General features: G+C 43.6%; 1 protein-coding gene across 5 annotated transcripts in view; it reads left to right on the top strand.

Moving 5' to 3' along the window:
- NIPBL (NIPBL cohesin loading factor) overlaps positions 1–25,351 on the top strand; it is a 273,195-nt gene that overhangs the window by 199,866 nt on the left and 47,978 nt on the right. For all 5 annotated transcript variants that reach the window (XM_029060956.2, XM_029060960.2, XM_029060958.2 and 2 more), the window contains 10 exons: positions 6,098–6,280; positions 7,715–7,918; positions 8,181–8,252; positions 8,363–8,452; positions 9,424–9,527; positions 11,478–11,564; positions 15,970–16,201; positions 19,967–20,118; positions 20,675–20,755; positions 22,966–23,066. In XM_029060956.2, the coding sequence (XP_028916789.1) occupies positions 6,098–6,280; positions 7,715–7,918; positions 8,181–8,252; positions 8,363–8,452; positions 9,424–9,527; positions 11,478–11,564; positions 15,970–16,201; positions 19,967–20,118; positions 20,675–20,755; positions 22,966–23,066 (1,306 nt within the window). The remainder of the gene's footprint in view (positions 1–6,097; positions 6,281–7,714; positions 7,919–8,180; positions 8,253–8,362; positions 8,453–9,423; positions 9,528–11,477; positions 11,565–15,969; positions 16,202–19,966; positions 20,119–20,674; positions 20,756–22,965; positions 23,067–25,351) is intronic.

Here is a 25,351-nt window from a genome sequence, read left to right as displayed (position 1 = left end):
AATGTATCATCTCAGAATCACTCCCCAACATAAGACTGTGTAATGTACCCGGTTTTTAGTCCGTCTGTTTTATTTAGCCACCCATTAAAGACCAAACAAAGAAATCCTAATTGTGGGTATTTTGGTACTCTAGGAAATTCATGGCTTTCTCACATTCTTACGGAACTGAGTGTACCAGGAAACTCTGGAAGTTCATCAACATCCTAAATTTATGACACTAATGGCGTCTCGAATTAGAACGAATTGTATTTCAAAATCAGTCCCCGATATAAGACTGCATAACTTACCCAGCTTTTAGTCACTCTGTTTTATTTAGCCACCCATAAAGGCAAAAAAAAACCCTAACCGTGGGTATTTCGGTACTCTAGGAAACTCTTCCGATTCAACAAGCTGTGAACTTAAAAATCCTTGAGGCCGTCATCTAGGAACCGTTATATGCTGATCACTCTGTCCTTGAAGCGCATTTACAGGTAGACAAATAGGAGAGCGTAGACCACGTTGCAGGCAGTGAAGTGTTTAGGATTGACAGTTAATCTGCGGAAAGCTGAGGTCATGTTTCAGACTGTGCCACGGAGATCTGATATGCAGCCAACAGTACTAATCGGAGATAGAGTCCAACACGCTTTCCCTGATTTCTGCTCCCTTGGCAGTTAGTTGACAAGTGATATACTGAAAGGGAAGGAGTCGAAAACCATATCAAAGTCAGTCTGTCCTTTGGGGCGGGGTATGTCAACAGTGAGCCTCACTCTAAATTGAGCAAGAAGACTATAAAGCAGTGGTCTCAGCCGGCTTATCGCATGACCGAGAGCCTTGGACCTGTTTCAGATAATACGTTGGGTTTCTTGAGCTGTTTCCGATGGCGTGCCTTAAGGTCGAATGGCTAGCCGGCCCATTCGTTAAAGAGTATTCACCGAGTGCGTAATGTGTGCACGCCACTGGAAAATAATCCAAGGGTGAGAATTAGACCCGATCCCCAGCGTTCACAGCGCCACGTGGAAAAGCACGCGACTTCCCATGTGTCGCCCTAGGTACGGAACGTAGCGAAACATGGTGTGTGCCGTTTTGCAGACGTACCCCAAGTTTGCCCAGACCTAAAGTGTGGCATGGGTGACAGTCTGGACCGACACTTCATTCATTCATTCAGTAGTATTTATTGAGCGCTTACCATGTGCAGAGCACTGTACTAAGCGCTTGGAATGGACAATTCGGCAACGGATAGAGACAATCCCTGCCCGGTGATGGGCTCACGGTCTGATCCGGGGGATTAGACTGGACAGGAAACCTCCCCAGTCCCCCGATTTGTCCTCAAGCCTTCGCGTTTCCTAGTTCCTTTGAACTCACGTACTGCTTCTGAGTCGCGGAGGAAGGCTGGACACGCTAAACGATACTAGGCATGCAGGGCTCTGGTGACCGAATCAAGCTGGATCGGGAGCAGATTAGCAAAAGCGAGACTCTCCGCCACCAGCCCCCCAAGGTGTTGACGATAATTGTGGTATTCGTTAAGCGCTTACTCTGTGCCGGGCACTCTACTAAACGCTGCGGGGGGAGGATACGAGCAAATCGGGTTGGACGTGGTGCTCACGCTCTTAGTCCTCGTTTTTCAGATAAAGTAACTGAGGCCCAGAGAAGTTAAGTGACAGAGCTGGGATTAGAACCCAGGTCCGTGTGCTACCCACTGGGCCAGACTGTGGTCACGGAAGGAAATGTTAAATAATAAAAGAAAATGGCAGCATCGGGCCCCAGGTGATCCCCTTTCCGCTGGCTCACCCAGGCCTGCCCGACCTCCACACCGTCGGATGCCCCATCAGCCCTTCCTTTTGCCGCCGCAGATAGCGTCAGTTACCTCATCTGTAAAATGGGGATTAACTGTGAGCCTCACATGGGGCAACCTGATTACCCTGTATCTACCCAGCTCTTAGAACAGTGCTCTGCACGTAGTAAGCGCTTAACAAATACCAACGTTATTATTATTATAGCCTATTAATCAGTGGAATGTACCTAGAGCCTTCTGTATGTTGGGCGCTGTATTAAGTAAGGGCGTGGGAGAGGACGATAGAAGACACAATCGCTGTCCCCAAGAAACTGACCACCGAACCCTGCTGTCAGCCAAAACAGCTGCCCGGCGCCCTACATCACCGGGACTCCCATCGCCCCCCTTCCCAGCTGGCCGGGGTAAGGAAGCACCTGCAGTGTCCTCTTACTCACAGACCGCGGAGGCCTGTTTTGCAGGAGAGAAAGTGTCCAGCCCCCAGTCATTAATCTCTCCTCCAGGCAGCCAGGGTGAGGAAAGAGCTGCTCCCTATACCACCAGACTGCCGAGACCGTCTGTAGTCTGTAACTCCTCGCTGCGAGTGAACTCTCCCACGTCCTTAGTACAGACGCCTTTGCTCTGTATTTATTACCGTTCACCGATGGTGTGGGAGAGAGCCTGTCCAGCCCCCACCCCAATCAGGGCTTTCCATCAGTCTCTTTTCCAGCTGGCCAGAGTAAGGAGGCAGCAGCAGGAGCATCCGGACTTCCGAGTGGGAGGAAGTCCGCCTCTTCGGCCTCCTTGATACTCCCACCAACGTCTCCTCTAACCGGTCGGGGTGAGGAGACTGAAGCAGCGTCGGGTCTTTTTTCTTTTTTATGGCATCTGTTAAGCGCTCACTAGGTGCCAGGCACCGTCCCAAGCGTCGGGGTAGTTTCAAGCTGATCAGGTTGGACCCAGTTCCTGACCCACGTGGGGCTCCCAGCCGTAATCCCCATTTGCCAGGTGAGGTGACTGAGGCCCAGGGGAGTGAAGCAACCTGCCCAAGGTGACACAGCAGACAGGTGGGAGAGCCGGTAGTAGAACCCAGGTCCTCCGACTCCCAGTCTCACGCTCCTTCCTCTAGGCGGCGGCCGCTTCTCGCCGCAGCTTTGGAAACACGGAGATAGCTGGACCTGTGACAGCTGTGGCTACTGGACTGAGCCACGAGGCTCCTCTTGTCCCTGCCCTACCCACTGCTCTGGATGTAGTTATTATCCTTGTTTTTCGTGCTTTTGTGTGGCCTTTTTATTGTTTCGTCTTGCGTGTCTGTCCTGTTCCCTACCCCTGATTCTTTGATTTTTGAGCCATTCTGGGAATCAGGAACCATCCTTGTTATTTTTTTAAGTCCTGAATCATAAGTAATAATGATAACGATGGTATTTGTTAAGCGCTAACTGTGTGCCAAGCACTGTTCTAAGCGCTGGGGGAAGTACAAGGTCATCAGGTTGTGCCACGTGGGGCTCGCAGTCTTCATCCCCGTTTTACAGATGAGGGAACTGAAGCCCAGAGAAGTGAAGTGACAAGTGGCGGAGCCGGGATTAGAACCTGCGACCTTTTGACTCCCGGGCCCGGGCTCTTTCCACTAAGCCACGCTGCTTCTCTGGTAGAACAACATTAGTGCGGTTTTGCGACCTGCGGTTGCGTCTGAGTGAGGGGCGACTGATGAGGCGACCGGAACAGCTCCTGCTTAATAAGTCAGGTGGGATGAGCTCAGGCACAGCGGACAGAAGGAAGCCGGAAAGATTTGCTACAGAACAACATGCAACGTCAGTCTATCAAGATTACAGTTAGTAGTCAATCAGTGGTATTTATTGAGCGCTTACTGTGTGCAGAGCGCTGTATTAAGCGCTTGAGTATAATACAGAAGAGTAAGCACGATCCCTGCTGACAAGGAGCTTACAGTCTGGTTCCTAAGGGGTTCAGATTCAAGCGCGTAGGCAACCCTGTCCCTTCTAGACTTAAGCTCCTTGTGGGCAGGGTGCGATATTGTACTCTCCCAGTTTTCTGCCCATAGTAAGCGCTCAAACAATTTGATTGATTGGCTGTAGGGTAAATGAGGGCCTAGTCAGGCAAGGCTTCTTGCTGGGGATGTGATTTTTAGGAGGGCTCCGGTGGTGTTTTCGTTGTGTGAAGTACTGTACTAAACTGGGAAGAATGCGTGAGCCAATCCAAAGCCTAATGACGTGTTTTTAAAATCTGTGCTTCTAAAGGGCAGGAGCCATGTTAATTTGGAGTCCTGGGCACGGTATCTATACCTGGCACTATACCCACACAGTTCAGTCTAAATGTTGACTGCAGGGAAAAAGAAGTAGCTGAAAGATCAATCTAAAATGCAGTGGTGTTGTGTACAATTTTGAGCAAAAAATATATGGGCCCCAGTATATAAAACCAGGGTGGTATAAAGAATAACCAAGCAGAGATCATAATATGTAAATATCAAATGTAGGAATGACTGTAGGTCACCCGCCGGCTTTGGTTTTAGCACATTTAAATATATAGGGTGGCTCCATTAACAGCGTTATACACATTCACATAGAGAAAATGTGAATTGCTCATTTGAAACCCATAGGTCAAAATTAACTGCTTTTTGGAATCCAGAATTTTGTATTGGGAAGATGTGGCTGCAATATCTGTATTTTCTTGTCCCCACCCTTCTGTGCTTAAGATTTTGAAATAATGCAGTGGCATAGTCCTGTGAATTTTAAGAAGCCCGACTTTTTCCCCAACTTCCTAACTTCTCCTATTGTGCCTTTCTGACTAGGAACCGTAGAGCTACTGTGTTAATAAATTCCAAAACTTTGCTGGCTAATTTTCTGCCGGCCCATTCTTTTCCCCTGGAGATATATCAGTAGTGAAATAAAACGTCCTGCCGTATGATAGTCACCACTTTGGGGCATCAGTAGTACTTACTGAGCGCTTACTCTATGCAGAGAACTGTACTAAGCGTTTGGGAGAGAACACTAGAGTTAGTAAGGTAGAAACAATCCCTGCCTTCAAGGAGCTCCCGATATATTGATCAGGATGGGGACTCTATCGATTCATGGTATTTATTGAGCGCTTAATATCTGCAGGGCTCTGTATTAAGCACTTGGGAAGTACAGGGGATGAACTTTATATTTGCCCAGCACAAGTCACTACGCCCACCAGGCAGGTAATGACTTGTGCTTGGTGAGTTATAAACCTTTTAGAGTTTTATTTTTTAAGCACTGCAGTATTCATTACAAACTGTAGTTCTTCGCAGAGAGATTGACGGTTTCTCGGCAATATTGCGATAGGCCCGTCATGCAGAATCACCCTGATTTGAATGTAGTCCCCCTTATTAAATTGATGCTTTCTTCCATTTTATGAAGAAAAATCCTTTGAAGTAACCCTCGACTGTCTCTGTTAAAGTGGATAATCCCTGTCCACTGTTGATCTAAAGGAGGTCACTGCCGAAGCCCACCTTGAGCGTGCCGCCCTTTCTGTGGTGTGCTGCAGGACAGACCGGCCGATCGTCGGTAGCCCTCTGTTTGATCGCTTCCCTTTAAAGCTTACCAGTGGTCGTCACTCAACCCTTTCCCTGAAGCAGCCTTTCGAGGGGAGAACACCCAGGGGGTTTTATGGATCGTCCAACGAAAGCAGAGCTACTCCGAGACCCCCATTGGCTTTCCCTGCAACCTAAGGCCAAAGAAAGGCAGGTCCAGTGCCCTAAACTTGCACAAAGATTAGGTCGTGACGAAAATGCCCCTCTGTATACTGTAAGCCCGCTGTGGGCAGGGAGCGTGTCGGCTCATTCTGTATTGTACTCTCCCTAGCGCTTAGTACAGTGCTGTGCACACAGTAAGCACTTGAAAAATACCATCGATTGAGAATGTTAGGTGTTTGTTTTGCTTTGTTTGTCCTCATGGAATGAGAGCAGATGGAGTCATAATGCAGTTATTATGTTCTGCACTAAGTTTTCCAACCTCTCTTATTCAAGGTTTTGGGAACCAGTTAGGGTAAGATCTACCGTCTCGCTCCCGGGAAGAGGGCACATTTTGTTGAGACACTGTGATTTGAATATTATGTTACTCTGTGTCGTGTTGAAGTTGTTACATCATTTACTCAAAACTGATCCTGCTATCATAATATGGCAGTGAGTACAAACATTGAGTTTGAGGACAAGTCAGGAATGAATGTCTTATGAGAATAAGTATCTAAATATTGTCTTGGAATTTTTACATTTTTCCACATAAATACTGTCAATTAAGTTCCACTGTGTTGACTTTTGTGAAAGTTTTGAATTTGTGTTCAGATTTAAATTTTCTTCTTACTCTTCATTAATAGGTAGTATAGATCAGTCAGTGTTAAAAGAATTGCCCCCTGAACTCCTGGCAGAAATTGAATCCACCATGCCTCTTTGTGAACGTGTGAAAATGAACAAGCGCAAACGTAGCACAGTTAATGAAAAGCCAAAATATGCTGAGATCAGTTCTGATGAAGACAATGACAGTGAAGAAGCCTTTGAATGTAAGTAATAATTCTCTTACTGTTTCTCCCTCAATTTGGTGTCCTTTAGGTTTCTTATAACTGTGTTTGAGCGAGGGCGCAACGTTTCCGGGAGAGTATCGGCGTCCGATTGGCCAAGTTCTGATCAGACTTGAAAATGAGACGGTCACTTTGATTTGGACAAGTTTTAGGAAGTTTTATGATGGATTATGAAGTAAACAAGTCTAAGCTCGAATCAGTATATCTCTAAGCTGTACGCAAACATTTATATCCAGGGGAACTGGATTAGGAATGCTGGAAATTGGGACCTTTTATGCTCAGGGCTATGGAAGATAAAACTCCTTTCCCCGGCATCTAAACAGTATTGGGAGAAGGAAATTCCTGTAAACTCCCTCAATTTTCTATGAAGAATGATGTAAAATTTAAAATTCGAGGGGTAAATCATTATGCCAGAAAAGTGAGTTTGCTTTTTCAGGATCTTGTAGGTGGGAGCAAGTGCAACTATCATAGAAGCGTAGTTCTCTTTCCTTCTTTCTTTTCTTTCTTTCTCTCTCGCCCTCGCTCTCTCCTGCCTTTTTGTCCCCTTAAGGTCACTGCTGTTGTCCACTTACGTCTAGGAAAAGCAAAGAGAAATTGTTGTAGTCACCAATTTCATTGTCTAAGTACAAGTGCATTAATCAGTCATTTTGGCAAATCATTTTTAGTAGTTTTCAGGTTTTTTAATGGGTGATCTGCCAGTGAACGGCAAGAGCTGTCCAACCATAAGAGTGTATCTGACATAATTGTACTAGGCCATCTCTTGATTTCCTTTCCAGCTCTGTAGTTTCACGTCTCTTAGTGGGTGACCGATTAACGTGCAGGCTCTGTAAGTGGTAAATCTGCCAACATGGCAGAGGACGGTTTTGGGGTTTAGTGGGTTAGCAGCATTCAGGGGCTTTTTTCAGCCACACCCTTACGCCCTACCCCATCAGCAGCACCATCTTTAAGAGGAATGAACAACTCTGTAGAGAGAGTATAGTTGTAGGTAAATGTCATAGGTGCCTATGTATTGTAATACTCCTAGTCCGTGGTGCTCTCCCCAGCTATACGAGGGGCTCTTTAATTTTGATTCTGCCGTCGGGGGCAAATTAGCCCCCGCACTGCATTTAGTACCAGTCGTAACTGTTACTTCATAAGGAGCTCTGATTTAATTCACCGAAAGTAAAATTTCATTTGCATTTGAAGACCGAGCCTCCCGAGCCTTTCATTGAATCGAATGTTTCCCGCAAAACCTTAAGCCCCAGACCGTGCTACTCTAAGAGGTGCTAACTCGGTCGTCATTCTTCGGACGAAACAGAATTGTTTGGAAGTTTTCCGAGAAACAAGTGCCGGAGAGTTTTAATTCATCTGTCAGAATTTCTAGCGGCCTTTTGAGTGACGTAAACCATTTGTCGTGGGGATTTGCTTCACTTTTAGCTTCTCGGAAGCGGCATAAGAAAGATAAAGATGACGATAAAGCTTGGGAATATGAAGAGCGGGACCGAAGAAGCTCTGGTGATCATAGGAGGAGTGGCCATTCTCATGAAGGAAGGAGGAGTTCCGGTGGTAGCCGCTACCGCAATCGCAGCCCGTCGGACTCTGACGTGGAAGATTATTCTCCTCCTCCCAGCCTCAGTGAGGGTAATTTATCCCAACCCAACTTGGTTTCGAATCGTGGCTTCCCTTCCAAGGATTACTTTAAGGCACACTGCAAAGTTCTGAACACTGGGGAAACTCCAGTCGAAGTCCAAGTGTGCGAGTTTAGTTTCCTTCGCTGGTACGTGCTACTTAAAATATTCAATTTCACGGCACGTAATCCTTTAAGAGAAGCCATGAACAAAAGTGGAAGTGGTTTAAATTGATGCAAATCCTTCATTGTAAAAATCTCTTGACTGCTCTTTAGTTGCTAGAAAAATGAAGAAAAGAGAAAAACAGAAGAAGAGGAAAGCTTATGAACCGAAACTAACACCTGAAGGTAACTGCTTTCTGTACATTTAATTGATTCTGTTTTCACAAGCTCCAGGTCAAGCTGTCTACGTTGGTCATTGAAAAAAAAATGAATGTCTTGTTTCTCACCCCCCACAGAAATGATGGATTCTTCGACATTTAAAAGGTTTACTGCTTCGGTAGAGAATATTTTGGAAAATCTAGAAGATATGGATTTTACGGCATTCGGTAATACTATTTTGTAAATTATTGCCATTTGGCATATCTGCATTCAGACAGCTTTAGGAAAATAATTCCCGAGCAGTAATATTTTACCTCCGGCTTACTTTTTGGACATGGTGTCTCTGTCAGCATGTTCCCTATTTTGGGGTGGGAGAGTTGATCAGCAGTCCCGCACGGAGATTTTTATGTCCTAGTGGGTACTTCATCACTTCTTTCAAAACAGTCTCCCGAGTCAGCATAAAATCGCAGCTTTTGATTGTATTGCCTTGGATATTTCCCTACATTCATCACAACTCTGTCCATATGTTTAGAGATTTCTTTATTTCTATGTGGCCTCTGGCATGTCATTTAACCACTCTGTCTTGCTCTCTAGAAATGGGGGGGGCCCCAGAGGAACAGTGGAGCATTACTCTCTTGCATCTTGTAGATCGATCACTGCCATAGAGAACGTTTCCGCTGATAATCACTTAATGCTTGGTGCAAATGATCGTGACCGATAGAAGGTAGCACTGACCGAATATAACGCCCGGTTACCTAGAGCGGGACTCTTTGTAAAATAGGACAGTAGATTCGTCAGATTCCCACCTGCGTGTATTCTCTCCCAGCATTTAATACGGTGCTGTGCCCATGAGTGAGCGCTTAGTAGATACAATTACTATTATTATTATCACCACCCGCTCTTTTCTTCCCACCAGTTCAAAGACTGGATCCTGGGTAGCCAGGCAGAGTACTTTCCCGTCCCCTCCGACCCATTTTTCTAGTTCCCTCCCCTTTTTAATGAGCCTTTTCCTGAGACCCGGTGAAGCAACAAGGAAAAAGTATAAGTTGGAAACTAACTTCTGTTGAGTTTTGGAAGTAGGTTTATTTCAGCACCATTCCCAGCTATATAGGTCAACAAACTTGAATCGATCTTTCACATTACAGTTTTGAAATAATTCTTTCATCTAAACCTTTTTTTTAATTTTTAAATCCTTTAGGCGATGATGATGAGATTCCTCAGGAACTACTACTAGGAAAACATCAGCTTAGTGAACTGGGCAGTGAATCGGCTAAAATTAAAGCAATGGGCATAATGGACAAGGTCTGTTAAAATTAAGTTCATAAAACTGTTTTATGTTCAAGAAGTTGAATTTAATTTTCTCTTAAGCCTTCTGTAAAATTTGTCTTGATTTTTGGTATTTGTACTTTCCAAGCGCTTAGTACAACGCTCAGCACACAATAAATATGAATGAATGGTGGGGATCGATTTTTGTAGTTATGTGGGGAGGAAAAATAAATACCCAAATCTGCCAGTGAGATTTTAATTCTGAACTCTTTTCTAGTCAGTTATTCCTGAACAAAAAGTATTTTAGCCATAATAAACTAGTGAAACTGTATATTTCCCTTTTCGGTTTGTTTTACTAGTTATGATAGTTTAGGTATAATTTTATGGTGTTTTTCAAGTGCTTAAATGCTGAACATGTCTTAAGCACTGCAAAAGGCACACTGTGATCAGTGCTGTTGAGAATCAATCGCTGGGATTTATTGTTCGCCTACTGCGTGCAGAGCACTGTGCTAAGCACTTGAAGGGTATAATATAGCAGAGTTGGTAAGTTGGTTGGTGTTCCCTGCCCATAAGAAGCCTACAGTCTAGAGGGGAAGAAGCAAGGTTTGGGATAAACTATGCAGGTTCCTGGGGTTTTTTGAGTCCAATTTCATAACTCTCTCCTAAATTTCAAATACAGTTGACTTTCTGCAGCTGTATTTTCTATATCCATGAATCCATGAAGATTTCACTTTGGCCTTAAGTTTTAGCATTTGCGATCCCTAGCAGCAAAAGATTCAAAATAGAGTACAACAGGACGAGGGAGTGGCATGAACAATTTAATGTCCCGTGTCTCTGATTATTCTTATTACACATTTGTCCCCATTGCTACTGGCTTCCACGCTTGGTTCCCGGGCGCTCTCATCGGTAGTTAGAATGAGTTGTGGGTCGTAGAACAGCAATCTAATAGGCACTGACTCGGTGATAAGTTCTCTCTTTAAATTTCCGTACGTGTAAAACGTACTCATAATTGTTCACATCTTGCGAGGCTTCACAAAATTTATACTCTTGGGGATTTGTATTAGCAAACATAGAGTTGACTTGTTAAAAACAGCTTCTGGGCAACAGAATTAGAATAGAGTAGCAGAAATGCCATGCTTCTCAGAGGTGTGACATTTAAATGGACAGGTATCTACACAGAAAGGCGATCTATCGGTGGTATTCACTGAGCGCTTATCGTGTGCGGAACACTGAATTGAGTACTTGGGAAAGTATAATGCGATAGAGTTGGTAGACTGGATCCCCGACCACAAGGAGCTCACAGCTGTATGTACGCCATATGTGATATATGCAGTTTACAGGTGGTATCACAAGCAGCCCTCATTTGTCACAGATCGGTACGTGTTATATTCGTAGAGCCTCAGATAGGTGCAATAACACTTTTTTTTTTTTTTTTTTAGCTTTTATGTGGTTACTGAATGTGGCCACAGTACTCTTGTGTCGCCAAAGTTAGGTTACATGGGATAAGTGATTTCAAGTTCTCAGATTTCTAGCCATTTTAGAATTGAGTAATATCCTCCTGGCTTCTAAACAGTCCAGTTCATAAAACTTTATCACTGTGGCAAGTATCCCAGACAGGAAATACCAAAGTACTGACAGAGTATAAAATTTTGCGCATTGTCTTAGAGGAATTCCTTAAGATAAGTATAAATAATGTAATATAAATGACATATATAAACACTGAAACTTGTATGTTTCATTTCCGCTATATAAATGCCGTTGCTTAATTACTTTCCCCTAGAAGTTAGAAAGGTGTAATATATGTGGAAATATGCAAAGACTACAACAACTAACCTGAATTGCAGCAATAAATATTGTCTTGTTTAGCAAAAAATTATTCTACTGTCCTGATATCTGGAAATCTAATAAACAGCAATTCTTCAACAGTCACCTCTTTATTCCTTTTTTTTTTTTTTAATTTTAATGCAAGTGTCCTTGTCATTGTAGCTTTCAACAGATAAAACAGTTAAAGTCCTGAACATTTTAGAGAAGAATATTCAAGATGGCTCAAAACTTTCTACACTGCTAAACCATGTAAGTTGACCATTAATACTGTTGATTCTAACTCTTGCGTCAGTTCAGAGCTTTATGTGTTCAGCATTCTCTAAATCTTCCCTTGCGGTATCACCATTCTAACTTTTCAGTTAGCGACTTGGGTTCCTATTATTAAATGGTTGTGAAGAAGGCCAGAGCTTCCTTTTATGACACAGGAGTTGAAGATATTGACCAGTTGATTGAAGAACACAAAATCAATGGGATACGTTTCACGCTACTTATTGGTGTAGGAATGAAGTTGAGAGGGATAATCACACTGCCAGACAAGTAGAAAGAGCGTGGCTCCGGGTATCGGCAGTTGTAGGTTTGCGGTAGAGTAACGCCGGCTGGGGCTACGTCATCAGTGGTAAAGGTTTTTGTCTGAAGAACCAAACCAGGGCTTTCTTTGAGGTGAACTGATCTGACAGGAGTCCTGCAAACCAAAAAGCCGGCTAATGTGTGGGGGATTGAAGATCATAGAGGCTACCCAGCCAACACCTGCTGGGGTAAGGAGCTCAGCTCAGAATCGGCACCGCGCTGCAGTCGTTTAATAATAATAATAATAATAATAATAATAATAATGATGGTGGCATTTGTTAAGCACTTACTATGTAGAAAGCACTGTTTTAAGCGCTGGGGGAATACAAGGTGGTCAGGTTGTCCCACGTGGGGCTCACGGTTTTAATCCCCATTTTCCAGATGAGGGAACTGAGGCACAAAGAAGTGAAGTGACTTGCCCACAGTCAACCCACGACCTCTGACCCCCAAGCCCAAGCTCTTTCCACTGAGCCACGCTGCTTCTCTTATACAATGCGACCATTCGAAGAATACCCAGTTTTTCTGTAAAGTAGGAGCAGCAACCTCACAGGACCCCGGGATTAAAGAATCCCCACAGTGGTGTATCCCGGCTCTGCCACTTGTCAACTGTGTGACTGTGGGCAAGTCACTTCACTTCTCTGGGCCTCAGTGACCTCATCTGTAAAATGGGGATTAAGACTGTGAGCCTCACGAGGGACAACCTGATTTCCCTGTATCTACCCCAGTGCTTAGAACAGTGCACATAGTAAGCGCTTAACAAATACCACCATTATTATTATTTTTCAAAGCTGCAACCAGGCACCCAAACACTTCTGTGGACTCGGTGGTGTGCTGCATTTCAAACAGGCTAGGGCTGTTGGAAAAACCCTCTCCAGTTACCTAAGAGGGATCGAGCCAAATTCATTCATTCGATAGTATTTATTGAGTGCTTACTATGTGCAGAGCACTGTACTAAGCGCTTGGAATGTACAATTCGGGCCACAGATCGAGACCATACCTGCCCACTGACGGGCTCACAGTCCAATCGAAATGTGTGTCTAATCCAAATGTGTGGTGAAAACATATGCTCCTGCAGAACTGTGTTCAACTTTTTCATTCACGCAAAAGAACGGTAGCTATTTTTGGCCTGAGGGGGGGAAAAAAACCCTGATCTGGACCCTACATATTCATAACTCGTTCACCCAGGCACTTTTCTGGTGTAGCGGTTGTATGGCGTGGACCCCTAACCTCTTTGGGTTAGAGGGGTCTGATCATTTAGCTAGTCAGAACAAAAATATCTCTACTAATTTAGTGGTTCTCTCAAAGGTTCAGAATCAATTTTAGTTGTTTTTAAAAACTCCACCTTTCGATTGATTTGCTTTAAATTTCAATGCATATTCCTTAGTGAGCCACAATTTAAGATGAGTGAACTGCAGGGAGGTAAGCATAAACACCCGTTATTAGTGATATCCTCTTAATAGTCATCAATATAGTCAGTATTCTATTCAGTAATTACAAGTGATTAGCGTATGTAGCCAGGAAGAATGGGGATCACTATTCCTATGGCTTACTAATAATAATAATAATATTGGTATTTGTTAAGCGCTTACTATGTGCAGAACACTGTTCTAAGCGCTGGGATAGATACAGGGTAATCAGGTTGTCCCACGTGAAACTCACAGTTAATCCCCGTTTTACGGATGAAGTAACTGAGGCACAGAGAAGTTAAATGACTTGCCTACAGTCACACAGCTGCCAAGTGGCAGAGCCAGAATTCGAACCCATGACCCCTGACTCCCAAACCCAGACTCTTTCCACTGAGCCATGCTGCTTCTCTAGTTGCGGAGTGCAAAGCCATTACCGTCCCCCTCAGAGCTTTCTGAATTGGATTTTTAGCTTTCTCCCAAATCTCTCAGAAGATCTGAGAGCAGGGCCGAAAAGAGCCGAGTCTTCTGCAGTGGGGAGGTGAATGGGTGCTGGAAATGACCGATATCGGACCTGAAATACTCTTTGCATTTATAATACTTTGCCTTTTGAAAAAGAACCGAAGGCCAAACCTTTACACCTTTCAAAATTTCTCTGTCTGAAATTTCTTCATCAGACAGAGACACCTGCCTTCCAGACAAGAAAAGACTTGCAGGATTCCCCTTTCAGTCACACGGTATCGTATTAACTCTTCCCCAGACTCCCTATTGAACTACAGGAGGAATGCCCATACATTACGAAGGCAGACCGCTGACATTAATTGTACTTCTAGTCCGCAGGACTAAATATTTAAACGTGAGTCCCTCCCCTGGCACAGCATAGACAAAAGTTCTAGAATGTTTAGGAAAACACATGAAATTACAACAGCTCTTCCCCCAAAGTCAACATGGGATGAGGGACTGAGTTCAAATCCTAGAAACAAGGAAAAATAAAGCTTGATTTTACAGAACGCACATTAAGGTTTTAAGTTTAGAGCACCTAAAAGTTTTAAGTGTAGGGAAGGATATGTGAAAGTGGTCCATTTGGGAAAATTCCAGTCATCTAGTTTTTTCCCGTCACAAAATTACTTCCTCAGATCCTCACTTTTAGTGCGCTGACAATCTTCTCCAATATGACAAATGCTTCTAATGAAAAAGGAAGTCCAGCAAATCATTGCTGAAAAAGCAGCAGGATAAACTGTCAATAGGGACTATGATAGACATGCTGGCTATCAAAAAGAATTCAGTCGCTCTAAAAGTGACGAGTGGATTTCAACTCCATAGTGTGACAGAAAAAAACCTATTGCTACATCCAAACTGTATTAATAGTTTAAACTGTGATACTTTTTAAGTCACCTTCTCCGAACACCTGCCCGGATCAGCATTTTCTATACAGAGAAAAATGTCTGAATTCTAAATTTCACTTAGATGGACTTTTCAAAATTTTATCCAAATGACAATTATCGAGTTCAAAAAAGTGAGCTGGGTGGTGGCGTTAATTTAAAATTTTCACCGGACAAAAACTAGACTGTTGCCCTCCCTCTCGTCCGTCTGTTCTCTCCTAATAATGACAATGACAGAGTCTCCTGTAGAGAACGATGGAGGCGCCTGAGTCTTCAGCACCGAGAACCTGCCTACGGGAATGGATTATAGCGCTAGTGGGCTTGTCCAGCACCAATCCCACTCTCTCCAGTTGGGTTCCCTCAGGACCCAGAGTTTAACAAGAAAGCAGGTGGGCAGGGGCATAGCACATTGTAAAGCGCATGCGGGACTGGACATGAAAGAAGCAGTGTGGCTTAGTGGAAAGAGCCCGGGTTTGGGAGTTGGGGTCATGAGTTCGAATTCCGGCTCTGCAACTCATCAGCTGTGTGACTGTGGGCAAGTCACTTCACTTCTCTGTGCCTCCGTTACCTCATCTGCAAAATGGGGATTAACTGTGAGCCTCACGTGGGACAACCTGATTACCCTGCATCTCCCCCAGCGCTTAGAACAGTGCTGTGCACATAGTAAGCGCTTAACAAATACCAACATTATTATTATGAAAAGAAATGAAACAGAGAAGCAGCGTGGCTCAGTGGAAAGTGCCCGGGCTTGGGAGTCAGAGGTCATGGGTTCTAATCCCGGCTCCACCACTGTCAGCTGTGTGACTTTGGGCAGGTCACTTCACTTCTCTGAGCCTCATCTGTAAAATGGGGACTGTGAGCCCCACGTGGCACAACCTGATCGTCTTGTATCCCCCCAGCGCTTAAAACAGTGCTCTGCGCATAGTAAGCGCTTAACAAATACCGACATTATTACTATTAATACCGGACTGTGCGAGGAGTTGCCCAAAGTTGTAGAAATGGGAAGGAGTATGTTGGAAAACCTGCTAAATCGTGGCATCGTCCCGGTGGCTAAAAAGCAACTTTTAAGGGTTGGCCCTTGAGTGTAACTTTTTGGCCTCAGAGTGCCCCCTAGTGGTGAAAGAAATGGTTGGGTAGCATGGCTACACTTGTGCTCCAGGAATGTTTGTGGCTTCTTCAGTCGTCCTCAAAAGGGAGAAATCCAAAGCTAGCCTCTCAAAGTCTTTCAAAAAGCAAGTCAGAGTCAGTATTTTGAAAACCCCGACTGCATAAATGACCACCGTCTATCCGGATCTCTTACAGAATAATGATACCGAAGAAGAGGAGCGGTTATGGAGGGATCTCATTATGGAGCGAGTTACCAAGTCGGCCGATGCCTGTCTCACAGCTATCAATATCATGACATCGCCCAATATGCCGAAAGCCGTATATATTGAGGACGTAATAGAAAGAGTTATCCAGTACACTAAATTTCACTTGCAGAATACTCTTTATCCTCAGTACGATCCTGTCTACAGAGTGGATCCTCATGGAGGTAAGTTTACAGTCGTGTGCTGATTTTTGCGTACGTAAATTCACCGTCATCCCCAAGTACAGTGGTGTCTATGGATTACCTACTCTGTGCAGAACACCGTCCTAGAAACTAGGAAATTTGTTTAAAAAAAAAAAGCATACGGTTCCCGCCCTCAAGGAAGTTAATAAGGATAGGAAGACAAAACACAAAAACATTAACCTCTAATTAGCTAAGTAATGCAGATGCTAAATGCGTACAACTTCCTTATAAATAACAAAAGTCTAGATTTATGTAGAGATCATTGAAAGGAAAGTATATGGTTGAGGGGGGCTAATCTAGGGAAAGCTCTAGTCAGGGAAGTGAGATTCCTCGATTTATATTAGAGAAGGGAGCTGGCATTCCAGGCAGAAGGATTGTGAGGTGTATTGGCCTGGGAGATGGAAGTATATGGTCCAAGGTTTCAGTTTGATACAAGCAGCGAAAGGGAGGTGTGAAAGGATTTTGAAGAAGTGGCATGGCATAGTTCAAGTGACACAAATATGTGTAAGAAAGTTGGAAAAGGGAAGAGCCTGAAGGCAAAGAAGCTAAAAAAGATGGATGTTGTTACAGTAGTAAAACTGTGAGGTGATTACAACTTGTACTAGGAGTATGGCTTTAAAAATGAGACGAAAGGAGGATAAAATATTAGATCATTCTATGGTATTTATTGAGCATTTACTGTGTGCGGAGGACTGTACTGAGAGCTTGGAAAAGTACAATACAACAGAATTAGCAGACATGTTTCCTGCCTCTAAGGAGAGTACTGTCTAGAGGCTGGCCCGGGAAGAGTCATTAAGGTGATAAACATAGGAAACTGGGAGAATAATGCTTCTCTTTCCAGGCATTGGGGAAATTATGAGGCAGGGGTGTAGGAGAGGTGTAGAGTTCAGAACTGAGGTTGAAATGAATCATCTGAGTGGAAGTGGCCCAGTTGTAGAAGGAAATATGACCCTGGAAAGGTGAGCAATCAGGGCTGGGGCCATAGCTTGATTTAGAAATCATTCATATAGGAAGGATGGTTGCCAGCACACTGTGAGATCAAGAAAGCGATAAAGACAAGGGAAATAGAAGTAGGCCTGAAAGGAGATCCACAAGGTGCATAGAGGGAATAGATTCCAAAAGGAGACAGAGATCCAGGTTAGAGCTCGATCCTTGAAATTAAGGCCCAAAGGAGAACGAACTGGGATTAAGTCATTAAATCTAGATAAAAAGAGGGTTTTTTGTTTGCGTGTGAGGGATTTTTGCATCCAGAATCAGTTTTCTTTGTCCTGAATATTAGTAGGACCAGATCCAGCAGTAGGACTAGATCCAATACATTTTAACCTTATTGCCCACTTTGCAAAAGACTTTTCCTCACTGCATATACTATCCTGCCACCAAAGAAGCAACCACACATGTCCCGGGAAGCAAAAAGAACACGATATCAGTGATTGGTATAAGAAATGAAAACCACAGAAATACCAGATTTCAGTCTCCTCCTCCACTCTACCACTATAAAAGCTGTTAATGGAAATCAAAATTCATCCTCTTTGTTGCCTCTCCCTGACTTTTATTTAATGATCAGTGAAAGGGTCAGCTGGGAGTGGAGAAGGATTATGAGTCGTGTGTAATTTACAGACCTCTCTTTTTCGGTGTCTTTCGACAGCTCCTCCTCTGCTTCCTGTCCTCTCCGTCTGGGGGTCTTTCGGGGCTCAGTTTTGGGTCCCCTTCTATTTTCCATCTACACCCGCTCCCTTGGAGACATGGGCAGAGATTGTCACTATTTATTGTTGTATTGTTCTTTCCCGAGCGCTTAGTACAGTGCTCTGCACACAGTAAGGGCTTAATGAAAATGATTGAATGGATGAACTCATTTGCTTCCAAGGTTTCAGGATTTGAGATGATTCCCAAATGAACCTTTCCAAACCCGACCTCTCTCCTTCTTCATAGTCTCATATCTCCTCCCGCCTCCAGGATATCTCTACTTGGATTCTAATGGATTCCTCAAATGTACCACATCCAAATCGGAACTCCTCATCTTCTCACCCAAGCCCTGTCCTCCCTGAGACTTCGTCATCCCTGTAGACACCACCACCAGCCTCACCCCACAAGCCCATAACTTTGACATTGTCCTCAACTCATCTCTTTCATTCAGCAGGCAAATTCAGTCTGTCACCAAATCCCGGCAATTCTACCTTTACAACATCTCTAGACTCCACCCTTTCTTCTCCTTTCAAAGCACTACCAAACAGCCCCGCCTTGACTGATGTATCAGCCTCCTTGCTGACCTCCCTTCCTCCTGCTTCTCCCCTCTCCAGTCCGTACTTCACTCCGCTGCCCAGATTATTTGCCTACAAAAAGTTGAGACCACGTCTCCCCACTCTTCAAAAACTTCCAATGGTTGACCATCCACCCCCACGTGAAACAGAAACTCCGCCCGCCAGCTTTAGAGCACTCAGTCTGCTCTCCCCCTCCAACCTTGCCTCAATGATGTACTATAACTTTAACGTACTCACTTTGCTCCTCTGATACCAACCCGTCCACTGTAACTCGATCTCATCTTTCTCATTTTTGTTCCTTGTCCACATCCTCCCTCTGGAACTCCCTCACCTTTTCTGTCGGACAGAGCGCTACTATCCCCATCTTTAAAGCCCTTCTAAAATTATATCTCCTCCACGAGGCTTTCCCTGACTAAACCGTCACTTCTATTCCGTAGCCCACCTGTGCATTTAGATCTGTACCCCTTAAGCACTTTTGATATTCACCCCACAATAATTACAGACATATAATAATAATGCTGGCATTTGTTGAAAGCTTACTATGTGCAAAGCACTGTTCTAAGCGCTGATCCATACACTCTTCAATTTCCCATATCTGTAGTCTATTTTAATATCTGTCTCCCCCTCTGGTCTGTAAACCTGTGGCTGGGAATCATATCTATCAACCTTTCTGTATTGTCCTCTCCCAAGCAGTACTGCATTCAGTAAGTCCTTCGTAATACCATTGATTGATTGAAATTTAATATTCTGCTGTTGGATAATTGAGCGTCGCCTGCAATTAAAACACAAAGAGAGGCTAATAAGATGTGATTCCTTCACTATTTTAGGTCAGACTGACAAGACCTCACTGTCCCATTAATAGATTGTATTTATTGAGTGCTTACCATATGCAGAGCACTGTACTAAGCAATTGGGAGAGTACAATAATAGTGGAGTTGGAAGACCCATTCCCTGCCCACAGCGAGCCTGAGGGAGCATTGAGAGAGGAAATTGGGACAGTAGCTTCAAGATTTTTATGAATCACGATTCTCGTTAATTGCAAAAAATATACCTCGCTAGGGGAATGTTATTCAAGAATAGTTTTCCATCAGAATAACTCAAGTCAATCATTCATTCATTCAATTGTTTTTACTGAGTGCTGGCTGTGTGCAGAGCACTGTACTAAGCGCTTGGAAAGTGTCTTTCAGACAGTGAGCCCGTTGTTGGGCAGCGATTGTCTCTATCTGTTGCCGAATTGTCCATTCCAAGGGCTCAGTACAGTGCTCTGCACAGAGTAAGCGCTCAATAAAGACGAATGAATGAAAGTGCATCTGGACAACAGATAGAGATGAAATCTGGCCCAACACCGGGATCCCCGTCTAGAAGGGAGAAGTCATTGAGCGGTCATTGAAATGTACGGTCTGTGTTTAAAAAAAGTCACGGCTAACTTTCGAGGTAGGATATAAATGGGAAACGGAGAACTGTAGACTGTCGTTTCTTTACTCCTCAGGAGGACTTCTGAGTTCTAAAGCAAAACGAGCCAAATGTTCTACTCACAAGCAGAGGGTAATAGTGATGCTGTACAACAAGGTCTGTGACATCGTCAGCAGTTTGGCCGAACTGCTGGAAATTCAGCTCCTCACCGACACCACGATTCTTCAGGCAAGTCGTCTCAAAAACGTTCCCTCTCCTCACCTCCTTTTCTTAAAAACCTGAAGCACCCGTCGCTCACTGAGAATAACATCGATGTCGGAAGTCCAATGGTGCGGGGGATTTCTGATCGCCGCTTCTTTGAAAGAATGTTTCGGAAGGCATTTTAACCTTGGGGAGAGCAGTTTCGTACTGCACTTGGGAGGATTATTGGCTGCCTTGATTACTGATTGAGTTAGAGGGAACCTATTAAAATAATTTAATACTTAAGCTTATCTGCCAGGCTGGTTAGTTGGAGGATAAAGAAAAGCAGTTAAAGAGTTCAAATGTATTTTACAGGAGATTGAACACAAAGCTAAAATTTCAATTTCATGTGTTTTGGGGTTTTTTTAATCTAAAATGTGGTTCAGAAATGCAGTGTAATAATATTTTGGGCAACATTTTTAGATTCCTGGGTTGGGAGGTGGGTATGTATCTTGTTTCGATGGCTACCGGCCTTTTAATTCAGTATAATGTACACTTTACGTTGAAAAGATGTGTGCAACTAATACAGTTTTCTCCTTCGTAGGTATCGTCTATGGGAATAACACCTTTTTTTGTAGAAAATGTCAGTGAACTACAGCTCTGCGCCATCAAACTAGTCACTGCAGTGAGTACATTTTTACTTTGAGTAACTTTTAGATTTCTCAATTAAAAATGCATTGTTGATAAATGCCAATCAAGAAAATAGCATGGGATTCTAGTTTTCCCAACAAATTTCAAGACTAATATTTACAGATTTTTAAATTGCAACAAATGAAGATGATCCCCTTAAATGGGAATAAGTCAGAATCAAAGCCATTTCTGCCCTGACTGACTTTCCTTTTGCTTCTGGAAAAATGTAACGGCTCCAGAACAGAGAACTCGGGGTTCAGTCATTCCCCTTGTCAACTTTGGTTCCAGCCTGAGAGCATCTTAGGAGAGTGTGAAGAAAACTCTGTTGAACACCCAGTGATAGGTCTGTCAGAAAACGAGTGAGGAAGCGGGACTGACCTGTCGCTCAGCTTCCTGAAGAAAGGGAATTTTCCAGTTGGAATATTGCCATTCTAGTAAAAGGAGATGTTAGGGCACGTATTTGACGTTTTTGTTACATAGTTCAGAAATCAATGGAATGCTTACATGAAACAGCATATTAAAGGAGTTCGTTGGGCTGGATGTCCTGCTGACACTTCAAATCTAACATGTCCGGAAGAGAACTCCTCATCTTCCTACCCTACTCTGCCCTCCCCACTATTTTTCTCCTCAATGTCTCATGAGCCCCATAACCTCGATGTTATCCTCGATTCACCTCTCATTCACCCTCCACGTTCAGTCTGTCACCAAACCCTGTTGGTTCTCCCTTGTCAACATTGCTAAAATCCACCTTTATCTCTCCATCCAAAGTGTTATTGTGCTGCTCCCATCACTTAAATCCTGCCTTGACTACTGCGTCAGCCTCCTCGTTGCCTTCCCTGCCTCCTGTATCTCCCTGCTCCAGTCCTTGCGCCACTCTGCTGCCTGGATCGTTCTGCCATAAAACCGTTCAAATCGCTTGTCCCCAATCCTCAAGAACCTCCCGTGGTTGCCCACCCAACTCCACATCAAACCAGACGCTCCTTCCCACTGGCTTTAAAGTACTCCATCAGCTCACCCCCTCCTGTCTTACCTCACTGATTTCCTGGTACAACCCAGCCCTCACACTTCACTCCCCTAATGCCAACCTACTCACCGTTCTTCGATCGCATCTGTCTCACCCCAGACCCCTTGCTCCCATCCTCCCTCTGGCCTGGATCCTCCCCCGTCATATCAGTCAGACCACCACTCTCCCCATCTTCAAAGCCTTATTAAAATCACATTTCCTCCAAGAGACCTTCCCAACTAAGGCCTCATTTCCCCTACTCCCTCTCCTTTCGGCATCACCTGTGCATTTCGATTTAAGCACTTAAGGACATAAGATTTACCACACTCTCAACCCCAAACATATGCACAGTCATAATTTATTTGTGTCTCTCTCCCCCTCTAGACTGTAAGCTCCTTGTGAGCAGGGAACTAATCTACCGACTCTTTTGTACTGGACTCTCCCAAGAGCTTAGTACAGTGCTCTGCACAGCTAAAAATACCATTGTTTGATGGACGAATGGACTAGAATATTGGTCTGACTCAGTAATGACATTTCTTGTTCTCCTTTGGATGCTTAATTTGTCACTCCCCTGTCAATGCATCAGAGCAAAGGCAGGTGCAGAGAATATCTGAACCCCCATTTTCTTTGGCTGCCTCTGCTCGAGGACACGACTCTTCTCAAACACACCTAGTCCTTCTAGTGATCCCACAGGGATGTACAGCTGGGCGCTCGAGACTTGGAAGAGCAGTCAGAATATTTTTCCCTTTCCTAGGGCGTAAACTTCAGAAGCAATTATGGAAAAAGGAGTTAGAGTCAGAGTTAGGTAGGAAATTTCTTTTCCCTGGGTACCCTGGCGAATGCTTGTTTTAATTTATAGGGAAAATTGAGACTAGTCATCATGGAAAAACAAAACTTTATTTTCTCTCATAGTGATGATCACGCATAATTATGATCAATGCAGTTTGAAGCTGAAACTAGTAGTCTTTGCCTCTGTCTTTCTTTTACACACCCTACCTATGTAAGCTGTCCTTTAAAATATATTCTTACTATTTTATTGTAACAGGGGAAGTAGCACTTTTTTACACCCCAGGCATCCACATACATGTTCATATTAAAATGTTGCAAGACTATCCATATTATGAAGATTTGGGTTTTCGATTTTTGCGTGCCGTTTTATTTTTGTTCAACAATTTTTTTTTCAATCTTGTCACATTAAATAGATATTCTCAAGATATGAAAAGCATAGGCAGTTGATTTTGGAAGAAATTTTTACTTCACTTGCAAGATTGCCAACCAGCAAGAGGAGTCTGAGGAATTTCAGGTAAAACAATGGAATCTTTTTTTTCCTCTTGCTCTGAGTTTTCTATTATTACCATACACAGATGATTCCCTTGGTTATATCTCTAGCCCTCACTTCTCACTATTGTTTTTGCCATTATTCATTAAGTATTTTAACTTGACCATTACTCTTTAAGCAGGAGATTAGATGGGGGAATGAAGGAGACAGCAGAGACGCTCAGTTCCTTTTTTAATTCATTCTTTACTGAAGAAGTCATTGAGAGATTCCCAAACCTATCCCAATTTTTTTTTTCTTAATAGCAGATTGAGCGAAGGAACCAGATCAAATTGTGATAACTGCACCACATTTTAGGTCAAATGAATAAACTAGATGTAAACACACCATGGCACTGGGTGATATCTATCCATGAATGCTGAGGGAATTCAAAAGGGGAGCTGTTAATAATGATAATAAGGCACTTGATGATAATTACGAAATACATTTTTTAATTTATGCCAAGCACTGTACTAAGCACTGGGGTAGATTCAAGATAATCAGGGGTACAGAGTCCCTGTCCTACATGGGATGCACAGTTTTGTTTTTTCTTGTGAGTGTGCATGTGTCTTTTTAAGGTATTTGTTAAATGCTTACTATGTGCCCAGCACTGTACTAACCTCTGGGACAGATACAATCTAATCAGGTTGGACACAATCTGTATCCCACATGGGGCTCACAGTCTAAATCCCCATTATACAGATAGGGTAACTGAGGCACAGAGAAGTTGAATGACTGGGCCCACGGTCACACAGCAGACAAGTTGCAGAGCCAAGATTAGAACCCAGGTCCTTCTAACTTTGAAGCCCGTGCTCTATCCACTAAGCCACGCTGCTTCTCTAGGAGAAGGAGGGAGAAGTCTGGGGGGGAGATGAGGAAACTGAAGACCAGAGAATTTAAGTGACTCCAAAAAGTCACACAGCAGGTAAGAAAGGGAGCCAGAATTGGAGCTCAGGTCCTCTGTCTCTCAGGACCGTGCTCTTTCCAGGAGGCCGTGCTGCTTTGTCATATATTGTATGAAGTGCTGAGGCCGATTGAAAATAATCTGATTGGATATAGCCAATGGATATAGGTTCATTGTAAGAGGGGATTTTATAGATGAGGAAGCAGGCCCAGAGGAGTCAGGTGACGGGCCCCAGGTCACCCAGCAGTCAAGCAGTATCAGGACTAGATCCCGGGACTCCCCTACCTGTGCTCTTTCCACTTGGCTCCTCTGCCTCCCTTTGGAGAGTAACTTATCACAAATGGTCCTGGAAAACTAGTGTAATTCCCAACCATAAAAAGAGTTCCAAAGAAGATCCTGGGAATTTGACATCCCTTAGCCTCACTTTCATGCCTAGCATAATCGGGTTGCGAACACTTTGGAAAACAACAACCCGTTGGCTTCGGTACAGTGAAATCTGTCAGGAAAAATGTGTCCCTAATTTGCTGGAGCTTTTTAAAGCATGTGGTTAGATGAGTTCTAGTGACCTTTTTATATTTTGATTTTTCAAAAGACATTGGATGTGGTGGCACAACAGAAGCTTTTTTCAAAAAAAAAGTGTGCGATCTTGAGATTTGAGGAACTGTTTTGTCAAGGATGAATAACAGATGACAAGGTTAGGCAGTCCTTTGGAAGATGGAGAATGGAAATCATCGGAGGCCTCGACGGTCACTGCTGTGACTAGTTAGGTTTCCGTAAATGATTTGGATAAGGGTTTGAATCGTGAACTCTCCAAGGTTGCAAATGACACCACGTGTTACCGGGTGGTGGAAAGTCACATGTCAAATTATGTCCCTTCTCACTTTCAAATCTTCCTAAAAATTCATTTTCTTCAGGAGGCATCTCCTGATCTATCCCCTTCCTTCCGACTCATGCGACTTCATCACACATTAGTACTCTTGTGTGTATGTGTATATCTAGATCTATATACATATGTCTCATATGTAGATAGAGATATGCACATATACATATCTATATCTATATGAGGGCATAGATAAATGGATAAAAAACAAAGTATGCAATTAAATCAATAATAGATGAACGGGATCCCTCCACATACATGTACATACCCTATTATCTAATTGATTTAAATGCTTGCTTTGTTTTGTCATTTTGTCTCTGCACTTGTTCTCTGACTACCGTATAGTGGAACGTTTGTTCCCGTGGGTCTCCCCCATAAAATTCTAAGTTCTTCAAAAATTATACATCTACTACGTCCGTTATATGCTTTGCGCACAGGTACTCAATCACTGCTGGAGCTGATAAAATCATAATAAAATAGAATAAGTAA

The sequence above is a fragment of the Ornithorhynchus anatinus genome, chromosome 3 (assembly GCF_004115215.2).
Source record: "Ornithorhynchus anatinus isolate Pmale09 chromosome 3, mOrnAna1.pri.v4, whole genome shotgun sequence".
Lineage (NCBI taxonomy): Eukaryota > Metazoa > Chordata > Mammalia > Monotremata > Ornithorhynchidae > Ornithorhynchus > Ornithorhynchus anatinus.
This window is presented reverse-complemented; position numbering and strand designations above follow the sequence as displayed.